The sequence below is a fragment of the Abramis brama genome (assembly GCF_963993115.1).
Source record: "Abramis brama genome assembly, chromosome: 11".
NCBI lineage: Eukaryota > Metazoa > Chordata > Actinopteri > Cypriniformes > Leuciscidae > Abramis > Abramis brama.
This window is the reverse complement of record NC_139973.1, coordinates 13,643,829-13,656,549: the sequence shown is the minus strand read 5'-3', so window position 1 is coordinate 13,656,549 and position 12,721 is coordinate 13,643,829. Positions and strand designations below refer to the sequence as shown.

Below are 12,721 nucleotides of genomic sequence, written 5' to 3'. Positions count from 1 at the left end.
CATTGGAAAGTTGCAGAATATCTCTGTTGTGTGTGTTTTTTTTTTTATGTATGTATTTAAATATTCCTAATACTTTTAATTCCAGTAAAGGACTGAAAGTACACACGTCCTGTCGAATTCTAAAATGAAAAACATCACAGACTCGGCTGACTTTAAGTTCTGTTCCAAAGAGCAGGAAAACTTAAGCAAGACAGTGTTTGCGTGGGATAATTACTGCTTATCCTCATTGTTGCTCACACAGCTCTGGCTAAGCCGACAATTGCTGTCACCTTGTGCTCGGGGAGATTCGCTATTAGCATCTCCGGGAGGAACAAGCGAGCACGTACAGTATGTGCTCCGGCAACCTTTTCCGCTGCCATCGGCTTGTCCGCCTCACCCACCCATCCTTCCGTGCAGAACCCTCCCATCATACACTTGTCAAGTAGCATATGTCTGGTGTTTTATGAGATCCCTTTCATGCATCTGACAGGAAGGATAGACACTACTAAGTCTTTACAGTACCCTTGGGCTCTGTTCGACCTTTGGCGGAAGGTAAATGGGGAGAATGAGAATATAACATATGCCACAAATTTACCTTTAATCTATGTCACCGCACACCTACCTATGTTACCACAAGCAAGTTATGAATTTGTAAAAAGCTAGGTGTGTTTCCGCAAACACAAACAAACTGCGGATGCTGATGATGTCCAATTTTGAGGTGAGAATTTTTTGGTGGGGATTTATTATTATCCTGATGGATTTTACAACCACGCAGGTGGGACAGCAGTTTTGCAGTTTTATTTACAACCATTGCGTAATGAACACGGTTTTGCGTCAAATATAAAGTAGCACTGGACTATGAAAAAATATACATTTCTCGAAAGCAATCATTGCTGGAGTACGTTTTACAAGAACACTATTTCATTCTTTCTACTTAAAAATGTCATGTATAATCCAAAGTGTTACTTGGCATTTCTTTGTAATTATTTGTGAAATCTACTAGCAATTTTGAGTGAAAATTGTTTCTACTTGTTTTTCCTCACACACTGCATTTCTGGTTTCAAACACATGCACACACACATTAAGGCTTATAAAACTGTTCCAGTGTCACACATCATTATCTTTTCTCAAATGTCTCATTCAAGGCAAAGAGTTTTAAGAGGCCAGGAAGCAGAATTGATTCTTTCTTAACTCAGATCAACGCAGATGCAAACTTGTCCCTCTCTGTACTGCCAGTGTGAGAGCAAAGTACTTAAAAGTCATTCAAAAGGCACAAGGGATGTTGGGATAGGAGCCCTGCCTAGCATGCAAAGTAAAACTATGTGCTTAGACACGCGCACCCCAGCGCTCGCACACACATACGCAGACAAAGCTGCGGGTTTCCACCAGCAGGGGGAGATCTGACATTGAGAAAGCACAACTGTACTTTTGTTGACTCCTAGTCTGTCTCTAGCAAAAAAAATAAAGCCAGTGGAGCATTCACAGATGCACACGTATGTCGAGGAGAGAGTGTCTGACTAACCCCAATGTTGCCATCTCCATCTGCGCCTGGCAGCGTGGTCCAACGGCCCTGCCAAATGAGCGTGTCAGTCAGGTTCAGTTCAGCCAACTATTTTCCAGCTTTTCTCTCCTCCCCTTTTGGGCTGTTTATCACTTCATCTAATCCTCAGCTTTAACTCAGCACAACTTCCCTCAACACCTCACCTCACATCAGTTGCGACTAATAATCTGGCATTAAAAGTTTTTAACTACTCTTTAAACTTGAAAACAGCTGTAAAGTAACTCCTCATGTGCAGATGTTTCACCAACATCTCTCTCTCTCTCTCTCTCTCAATATATATATTGCTTTATTTACATAATCTCATTTATATTACATAGTTGTATCTACAACAGCGTTTTCCACTAGTCCAACCATGTAACAATTTGCATGTGGAAGGTTCTTTTCTTTTGTATTCCATATGAAAGCAAAATGAGCAAGCCTCCATTAAAGTATCTTGTTAACTTTTTTATTAAACAGTAATATGTGTTCAAATAAAATGAAAAAGCACCATATATTCGCATATCATTAATAGGAACACATTCTAAACATCACTGGCAATAAATAACAGAAGCAATTATCCAACTCACCTGTAAATTTTGTATTTGGTTGTGAAGCCTTGTTGATAACGCTCCACAAATTCTGCAAATTCTTGTGAGTGATGAAAAGGCCCTTTATCTGAAAGGAGCCACCCAAACGGACCAGCGGCATCATGGGAGGCTGCCACAGGGGCTAGAACCCAGCAGTGAAGGCTTAGTACAACACACACCCATAGACTCATCAGATACGCCAGTCTAAAATCAGTACACTGGCAGCTCATGCTTCACCCTGCGACTCGACATTCTCTCCGAACTTTCCTTGCCCTCTGAAACAACAAAGACAATACAGTGAATTCAAGTACAACTGTGTCCTGACACCTCTTTTTTTTTTTCAAACACAGTAGTAAAGACAGTTAAAGTCAAGGGTTTTCAGTCTGGGGTCCCTAAAGTATTATAAGTCTATACCGGTATGTATAATATATAGGTATATAATATACTATATAGGCCTAAGACATAAAGTTTAAATTATTATGACATTTCTAACTATTAACTCATTTTTAACTTTCTTACTATTGTTCTTTTAAGCATTAAATAATGTAGTAATGGTAGTCACTGTGTTCTTATTAAAATCCTTTATAAAGTGATACTGAAAAAATCTAGCTTCTTTAAGATGGAGGTCCCTGGGTCCCTGAATCTGGCTGGGGGGTCCCAGATTGAAAACACTTGACTTAACGTATCTTATAAAAATAGAATTAAGCTATTCAAATACGTACAGGCATGTAACAATATACATTATATTGTCATTTTCCAAACATCCCATAACAATCCCATAACCAAACAGAAGGATGTTAGAAACATCCTTCTCATTAATAACGTTAAATGGCATGCATTTTCTCTAATGCAAATAAAAGGATTATGTAGAGATCATGCTTGTAATTATAATGAGTATTTTCAATTATTATAATAAAAATGAGTTAAAATAGTTCATTATAGTTAAACTTGTTTCATTTAATGATTAGGCTATAGTTATAGTAAGTTTAGCCTACCTTTTCTAGTTGTCCGATGTTTCAACCACTGAAGTCAACAACCTCTAACGTTACAGTTTCACGATTAAAGGCAAATTATTGTAAACGCAAAGCATAGGCAAATTGTTGGGGGTGACCTTTAAAGATTTGGCTCAGTTCAACTTGTTTTAAACACCATCGCGATGCGAGAAGAGCCCTGGAAACCCAGCATCCAACTCTCTGCTTCCACTATGGTGTATATTTCCAACGTCTTGTGCCGTATAATCCGGGTGAACAGAAGAAAAAAACTATCGTGATTAGAAGCGGTCGCTCTGTCTTCACTCTTCTCTCTCCAAGTAGACGGGTCTCTTATGAATTGGAAGTTACGCTGAAGCAATCCCATAACCAATAACGACTGACGCGATTAAAGTCTACTGTTTCCCCTCGATATAGTAACTTAACCCGGTCCTCAAGAAGCACTATATAAATGCAGACTCCAGTGGTCCACTGCAACTGCGCGTATGTCGGATGCTCAAACTCGACGGTTCCCATACACACCATGAAAAAATCCTATTTATTTCAGAGACAAGCCTCCTCCACTCCTCATTGGCTGTTCCTGAGCAAGAGGGGCGGGGTTTCACTGCTGAGAGAATGTCGCTACTTTGTCAGGGTGACAGTGAGTTTGAGCATTATGTGCTTGTTATGAAAATAATATTGTGCTTATTTATGAATGGGATATTTATGATACAAATAGTAGCCTACTCGAGCTGCAAGATTTATATTGTATTATTAATTCGACACATCATTACTCACATAGTTTAGCTGACAGTCGTAAACTATAGCCTATTAGAAAATTGCTTGAATTGAGATGTAGGCTTATTGTGCTTACTGTACTCCTGGGACCCAGGAATAGACTTTTGTCCATACATGTCACATGTCACAACCTGGGTGTCCTGTAAAGAGCACATTCAGGACTTTTCAGAGATACCAAATGTTTGGAGGTTTCACCATGAAAAACAACTTATCCTTGGTCTTTAAAAATGCCTGACATTAATTTAGTGATCAAATGTAGCACTCTTATGGAAATATGATAATATATCAGGAAACCGTTATGGGGTTTCAAATCAAAAAATGACTTTCTGTTACAGAACAGGGCATTGATTTCATACATGTCCACTGTAGAGGACATCAGGACTTAAATCATATTTATCAGGCATTTTGGGAGACACAAGTGAATATGGAAATAAATTATACATCAATATTCCTATGAAATATTATATATTATTATTATTAAAATGTGGCTAATTATTACTCCAATTATTACACTTCTTTTTTTCATTAAATGTTGCTCCAAGAACACATTAATGTGCACATTAGATACAGTGAATAGATACATTGCATTGAATGGGAATATTCATTTATGGTCATTTTACCCACATATTGCATAAAGTAAAATGGTGTATCAATTCATTCCGTTATATCTTTCATAACATAGTTGAGAATCATCTTTATACAAATTTGAGTTAAAATAAATCCTGAAACCCCAAAATGTATTGGTGATTGAGAAAAAAATCCCATTGTTTTTGCCTATACATATAATTTCATGTCATTTTTTTTTTTTTTAAACAACTGAGTCCTGGTGTCCACTACAGAGGACATAGCATAACATATGAATAAAATATCATTTTTCAAAAATGTTTTTTTTTTTTTTTTTTTTTTTTTTTTACCATTTGTTGCGTATGCTGTAAACAATGTGATAACATGAAAAAAAATTTAATTTTTTTTTTCTGGGTCTCAGGATATACAGTATAAATATATATATATATATATATATATATATATATATTGAGCGTGGCATGGTTGTTGGTGCCAGACGGGCCGGTCTGAGTATTTCACAATCTGCTCAGTTACTGGGATTTTCACGCACAACCATTTCTAGGGTTTACAAAGAATGGTGTGAAAAGGGAAAAACATCCAGTATGCGGCAGTCCTGTGGGCGAAAATGCCTTGTTGATGCTAGAGGTCAGAGGAGAATGGGCAGACTGATTCAAGCTGATAGAAGAGCAACTTTGACTGAAATAACCACTCGTTACAACCGAGGTATGCAGCAAAGCATTTGTGGAGCCACAACACGCACAACCTTGAGGCGGGTGGGCTACAACAGCAGAAGACCCCACCGGGTACCACTCATCTCCACTACAAATAGGAAAAAGAGGCTACAATATGGAAGTAAAATAATGTCAAATGTTTTTGAAATAAAAAGCCTGTTGAATTGCACTACTTGAAAAAAAATAGGCATTGCATTAACCATGCTTGCATTTTAATGCATTGTATTTTTAGGGCTTGCATTTTTATGGGCTAAAATTCAACATGGTTGAATATTTAAGCTGTGAATATTTCAATTAAAAACATTTCAAACACCTTTTCATTATTAAAAATTCAATAATCCATATTCACCTTTCATATTTCACTTCCAAAATATTCAAACTGTTTAAAAATACAACCAATATTCAACAGGCAATTTTCGGTCCATTTTATTTCGCTTTGCAAATTCGCTTCCACAAATTCAGTGGTTCAAATTCGACAGTAAATTCAACATTGACGTCCAGGAACTGCAGGAAAAGCAGTAGATTGCCGAGCATACTCCCCATCTGCTGTTAGTCGACCTCACCATCAGATGGTGCAAAAGCGCGTGTTGTTGACGAAGAAATTCATTCATAAAATGAAAATGATTATCTGCAGTATATGCGGAAAAGATGATAAACACACAAAAGCTGTGTTTATGTTTAATTCAATAACTTCATTGTTACTTTCCCTGTGTAGCCTACATGTCATCAGCTTTCTCTACCATGAACAGGATTATAATCGGTTTCCCTCAATACCTCATACTCAGGTATTGCGTTGGGACAAAACGCTTAACTAATACAGTGATATGAAAGACCAATCTTGCACCTTATTGGGGAAGTAGGCTGTAGGCTACTATATAGGCTACAGGCAAGAAGATGGACTCAGAATATGAACTTAACGCGCAAAGTTTCATGCTGAGCGTTTCGTGATATACTGGCATAAAATCAACACTCGATCAATTAATACTAACACTTTCTCTTCTATTATATTTTCTCTCTCTCTCTCTCTCTCTCTCTCTCTCTCTCTCGCTCTCTCTATACAGTATATATATATATATATATATATAGTATGCCTACGTGTATTGCATTAGCTTAAACTGTCATAGCACTTGCATATTGTTGTCCTATTGTTAGTTTAACTGTAAATCGCTTTGGATAAAAGCGTCTGCTATGTAAAATTGGTTTGACATTGGACATTCGCACATTTAGGGACCGTTTCTAAAGTTGCATACATTGGCATACACGTTTCTAACTTCAATAGCAAACTTAAATTTATTTGAATAAATATCAAAAATCCAAAGGCTTCGCATTATGCCTGACACTACATGAACACTTTACAGTTGGTTTTATGACTGTAAGTCGTTCTATTCAAATGCTCAGGAGTTAGAAACGTGTATACCAAAGTCTTATACACTTTAGAGATGGTCCCTAAATGTGCGAATGTCCAACATCAAGCCATCTTTATGCCAGTCTATCACTGGGAAACGCTCAGCATTAAGCTTTGCGCTTTATTCTGAGTCCATCTGCTTGCCTGCGAGTTTGGTCTTTTACATCACTGTAGTCCATTAAGCTACGTTAAGCGTTGTATATGTTCATTAGGGGAATCCTGAAGTATTGAGGGAAACCCTAGCCTGCCTGCAGCACATCGCCACAATATAAAGTTAAGGCAACTAAACAACCAAGAGAAATATATGTCATTGTCAACCTCAAAAATGTAACATTGGATCTGTATATCCGCATCGGGGAATACCATTATAATCTTGTTCCCAGTAGAGAAAGATGCATGTAGGCTACACAGGAAAATAACCATGAAGGCACTGAATTTAACATAAAACAGCCGTCATAATAATCACAAATACACTTACATTGCTGTAAATGAGTTTTATGAATGAATTACTTGCTCTAATTTTGCTGGTCTTCATCAACAACACGCGCTTTTGCACCACCTGCTGGTGAGGTCGACTAACAGCAGATGGAGAGTATGCTCGGCAATCTACTGCTTTTCCTGCAGTTCCTGGACGTCAATGTTGAATTTACTGTCGAATTTGAACCACTGAATTTGTGGAAGCGAATTTGCAAAGCGAAATAAAATGGACCGAAAATTGCCTGTTGAATATTATAGGTTGTATTTTTAAACAGTTTGAATATTTTGGAAGTGAAATATGAAAGGTGAATATGGATTATTGAATTTTTAATAATGAAAAGGTGTTTGAAATGTTTTTAATTGAAATATTCACAGCTTAAATATTCAACCATGTTGAATTTCAGCCCATAAAAATGCAAGCCCTAAAAATACAATGCATTAAAATGCAAGCATGGTTAATGCAATGCCTATTTTTTTCAAGTAGTGCAATTCAACAGGCTTTTTATTTAAAAAACATTTGATATTATTTTACTTCCATACTACAATTTGCACGAGCTCACCAAAATTGGACAGATGAAGACTGGAAAAATGTTGCCTGGTCTGATGAGTCTCGATTTCTGTTGAGACATTCAGATGGTAGAGTCAGAATTTGGCATAAACAGAATGAGAACATGGATCCATCATGCCTTGTTACCACTGTGCAGGCTGGTGGTGGTGGTGTAATGGTGTGGGGGATGTTTTCTTGGCACACTTTAGGCCCCTTAGTGCCAATTGGGCATCGTTTAAATGCCACGGCCTACCTGAGCATTGTTTCTGACCATGTCCATCCCTTTATGAACACCATGTACCCATCCTCTGATGGCTACTTCCAGCAGGATAATGCACCATGTCACAAAGCTCGAATCAATTCAAATTGGTTTCTTGAACATGACAATGAGTTCACTGTACTAAAATGGCCCCCACAGTCACCAGATCTCAACCCAATAGAGCATCTTTGGGATGTGGTGGAACGGGAGCTTCGTGCCCTGGATGTGCATCCCACAAATCTCCATCAACTGCAAGATAGTATATAGTGTGTATTTGCTAATTTACAAACAAATACAATTGTGATATTGCAACAAAATTAACCAACATGATTTACATTAAATATGTGGGTTTAATATAGTATATAATATAATATCACATATCATTTGCTATGTATTTAAAAACAGAAATCATGCATTGGTGGCTTGTCTCTTTGGATTAGGCTATTATGCACAATTATGCACAAATCAACATTTCTAAGATAAATAATTGCAATCTTTTCAAAACTATAACCATAAGGTTGCACAAAGCAGATACATTCAGATTAATTAAAATGAAAAACCTCTATCCAGACAAATGAATGTTGTATATTATCTCAAACACTGGCAATGATTATGTTTGTAATAAGTAGAAGTTTACCATTAAAACAGACTATCAAAGGAGTACACTAAACTGACAATGCTGACATCTCTTTTAAACACAAGAATGAGTAGAAACAGTCTGACATTGGCTTCCAATTGATTCACAGTGATCGACCGTGTGAGGAAATGAGCAATCTTGGGAGGAAAGGAAGGGGAAGAAATCAAAGACAAAATCAAATCAAGTCCTCACAGTGAGAGAATGAGAGAAATATCAGCACCGTTTTTGCCGAGATATTTTCAGATGATGCGTATAGTGAAAAGACATCCACAGGACCAACAGAAGATCAGTGGATTGTGCAGAAAACAACTGTTTGACAAAGCTGAGACAGCACTCTTTAAAACCAGTCGGCTGCTGAAGGCGGAGTTGAGATCTGGATCGTGGTAGTGTTTGAGACGACAAAGCAGGGACATTTATCAATGCATAGACAGGAAGTCATTACAACAGGTAAATATTCACTTAAAATGCAGCCTTGATGGAGCCAGTGATGTGTTGGTGAAGAGTAATCAAGGAAGCAAAGTAAAGATAATGTTTTAATTAGCTACCGTCTTGACAGCTGAGGCAGGGTATTTTTGCATATCTCATTGAATGCATTATGCTTATTCGCTTCTTTCCTCATCTTTCTCTCTCTCTCCCTCACTCTGCCCCATAATGGCGTCTGTTTAATAGTAGCCTACTGCGAAAACATGAAATACTGATAATTAGCTTGATGCCCATTACATATTAACTACGTGCAACCAGGTAAAAGTGATGTTTATTAATGCAGTATGTTTGCTCCACGAGGTATCACAGGCTATTAACTGTCATAAGCAGTGTGTGAAGCTTTAGTCGCAGCCGCTGCATGTGTAGCTGGAGTGTCAGAGTGTCTCTTCTGGCTGTATGAATCACCCGAATAGTGATGAGGCCAAGCCAGTGTCATGCTCTCCTTCTCTAATGACTCTGACATATGAGCTTTGTTTCACAGTAACAAGCACCATTGCTACAGCTAGAAATGTCTAATGATGATGTCTGAAAAAAAAACATTAACCCTCCCTTCTCAGTGCCAGGTGGTCAATGTGCAGGCCCATAAATCAATCCGCAGCGTTGCAAGTTTGTAAGTGGTTTTGTTTAACAGCTACGTAGCTTGCAAACATCACAATCCTATGAAGATAAAATGGGTTTATAAATGCCAGTATGCCTCAAAAAAGGGGTGAAAACTAGCATAAAGTCTTAATTCTGTTAGCTCAGTGTACAAATACAGGGTTAAACACAATCCTTAAAAGCCAAAGATATGAGTTATGATTCTATTTTCTTATTCATTCTGTTCTTCAGGTTAAATCTCTGTATTAGTTTTATATATATATATACACTGTAAAAATAAAAGGTGCCTGGAGGAACCTTTTGGGGTTCTTCACTTTGCCACACCGGCGGAACCGTCTGTAGATCCTCTAGGCACCCTTGGTTGGTTCTCTGAGGAACCACACAGGTTTCCTGAGGAACTCTTATATGAAGCACTGTGTGGAACCACTGTGGGTGCCTCCAGGAACCAAATTTCAATTTTATTTTGTTTGTATTAAATTAATTTCATGTTGTTACTATGGTTACCATTAACTTCTATTATAATAAACAAACTGAACCAAATACAAAATAAGAATTGTTTATTACATATTTTAGATCCATTTTAATACATATACTTCAATGCACTTGGGAAAAAAAGCTAGTAATAGATTAATATCAATGAATACACACAAAAAAAATTGTATAATACATAAGTAGCATGAATAATCAACCATTTGTATACAATAGGCTACACAAAGAAAAGACATCTCAACAAAATGCATGGAAAACACATGTTCCATGTAATAAATCAATGTAATTGTTTTTTAATTTTGACTAATTAAAAATGTCCATCTTCAATTAATTTTAAAACGTGTTTCAGTCCGCTTAAGTCTGACGCCACTGTTTCCAAGTCCAAAAGCTCTATAAGATGCCAAAAACAAACAACAAACAGTGCTAATATACACTCATTGTGCTGTAATATTCCTTAAAATTATGATCTTAACCTTTATCTCTATTCCAATATCTCAGATGGTTAGTTATTCAGCTATTTTGAATCATAAAATGTTGAAGTCTGGGATGCCGTGAGACTGGAGACTGTAATGTACACTATGGCTTTTGAAAAGCTTAAATGTGTGACTTGAATCAACAGTGCTCAAAAATTGTTGTTGAGTATTCTCAATATCTAGAAACAAGATAGAGGAAGTAGAGGCTTCGACCCAGTATTCCTTATGTCACAACAAGCAGAAAACATTTTCCATTTTAATTAACAGAGTTAAGGTGCACTAAAATGATCTGTTGTTCTGTGAATGTTCACTGGTGAATTCAGTCATTTCAATAAGAATCCACACGATCAGCAATTTTGTGTGGCGCTTCATACATTACATCGCTACACTGCTGACAATGGTCAATGGACCTTTTTGCCTGTGTAATTTCACAAAATACACAAATGTGACGCACCTTTACTCGCTGCAACATAAAATGCAATCAATTATAAAATCTTCACAAGGGACATGTGAGGTACTTAAAGAGTTAGAAAAGTGAAAAGGTGCATCAGGTTCATTTTCTGTTTGTTTTCCTCTTTTCTGGTGGATGGTCCAGGCACTTCAGTGATTGTCAGGTCTACAGGAGGATTTTTATTCTTGATCAAACTTACAGCTTATCGAGATCCCTGCAAAGTACAAAATTTACTGTTAGTAAGGTTATTAAAGTGATAGTTGTGAAATTTAAATAATTTCCCCAGCCTTGTGACGTTCCAAACCTGTTTGACTTTCTGTCTGTGGAACCCAAAAGCAGATCTCAGGCATAATGCAACCCCAGTCACCGTTCGCTTTCACTGCATGAAACACAAGCAGAAAAAAATTGTGTAATTCATTCATGAAACCATTCTTATGTACATGGTTAAGCTCCAAAAATGTCCCAGAAAAGATCCTAAAAATAATTAATGAGTTTACAACTCATGTGTTATGGGTTGTGTTGTAAGTCTTCTGAAGCCATATAATAGCTTTTTTTTTTTTTTTGTAGAAAAAGACCAAACTTGAAGTTATAATTCAGGGTTCAAATGTCTTATATTCAAATTCATATGATTAAGGTATAGCCTATAAAAAATCTAACTACGTTAGATCAACGTAGTTAGCATCGCGGCTAAAACCTTCATACCAGATACATTACTGGCTCCAAACCTGTGATATTATTTTTCTGAGTAACATGAATAAGATTTAAGAGCATGAGGGAAGATTTTCAGAGAATAACTGATTAAAAAACACAAGTACACAGTCAAACAATACAATTTCACACAGAGAAAGTTCATAGTAATAAAGTACTTGCATGTGGTGTAGGTAACTTACTGTAATTCAATGTTGCCACTGAAATGTTCAGATTAATTTAGAAATGTAAGTTACTGGTTAATATTCTGGGGAAACAAAAGAACAAAGCTGATTATTCACAACATAATATTTATTGACCAGTAAATGGCTTTAAAATTGTATTTGAGAGAATGAGGGCACATGTAGTAAGTAAAGTTAGGCTAAACAAAAACAGACCAAAATATATTAACTTGCTTTTGTTATTCATAACAAACGCCAATGCTAAATTAGTTAGGCTATATCAGCAATTTGAAGACACTGTTGTACAGAATATGTTGAATTGAATGACTAAATCAATCTAAGACAATAAGTCAATAATTTCCATTTGTTTGTTAGATCAACGTAGTTAGCATCGCGGCTAAAACCTTCATACCAGATACTGTGCAATAAACGAGTGGTAAACACTGTAAAAACGTAGTAATGTATAATAAATTTAGCTTATATGTGTGTGTGTGTGTGTGTGTGTGTGTTTGAATATATAGTAAGTAGACTCTGTATTTATATTTATTTGGCGAATTTACAAAACTTGTAATGGAGAGCCGAACAAACGGCGAAAGCTGCGGCAGGCTTTGATGAGAGGAGCCGTTACTTTCAAACCAGATGACGTCGATCAGCTGAGCTTTGTTGCGCGCGAGCAGCGCTTGCATCACTGAAGCGACAACAGCAGAGGAACAGCAGCAGTTTCGTGACAGAATAAAACCTTTCTCCTCCGGGTTCTTCTTCTTCAAATAATAATTTATGAAGAAGTAGGTAAAAATGATTATTTTATTACTATTATTATAATAATTAATGAATTCTTATGATTAATATTCTTATTATTTAGTGTTG

General features: G+C 36.7%; 1 protein-coding gene and 1 long non-coding RNA gene across 2 annotated transcripts in view; both read right to left on the bottom strand.

The window, feature by feature from the left end:
• brinp3a.1 (bone morphogenetic protein/retinoic acid inducible neural-specific 3a, tandem duplicate 1) overlaps positions 1 to 3,609 on the bottom strand; it is a 32,986-nt gene extending 29,377 nt beyond the window's left edge. The window contains exons 1-2 of the mRNA XM_084129013.1: positions 3,102 to 3,609; positions 2,107 to 2,381 (exon numbers count right to left, since the gene is read on the bottom strand). Of these exons, the coding sequence (XP_083985139.1) occupies positions 2,107 to 2,336 (230 nt within the window). The 5' untranslated portion in view covers positions 2,337 to 2,381; positions 3,102 to 3,609. The remainder of the gene's footprint in view (positions 1 to 2,106; positions 2,382 to 3,101) is intronic.
• Positions 3,610 to 10,396: 6,787 nt separating this feature from the next.
• Positions 10,397 to 11,931, bottom strand: LOC311092550. Its single transcript, XR_014608255.1, has 3 exons — positions 11,876 to 11,931; positions 11,290 to 11,364; positions 10,397 to 11,199 (listed from the first exon to the last, which is right to left on the bottom strand). It is a non-coding gene; the product is annotated as an uncharacterized lncRNA (long non-coding RNA).
• Positions 11,932 to 12,721: the final 790 nt, after the last annotated feature.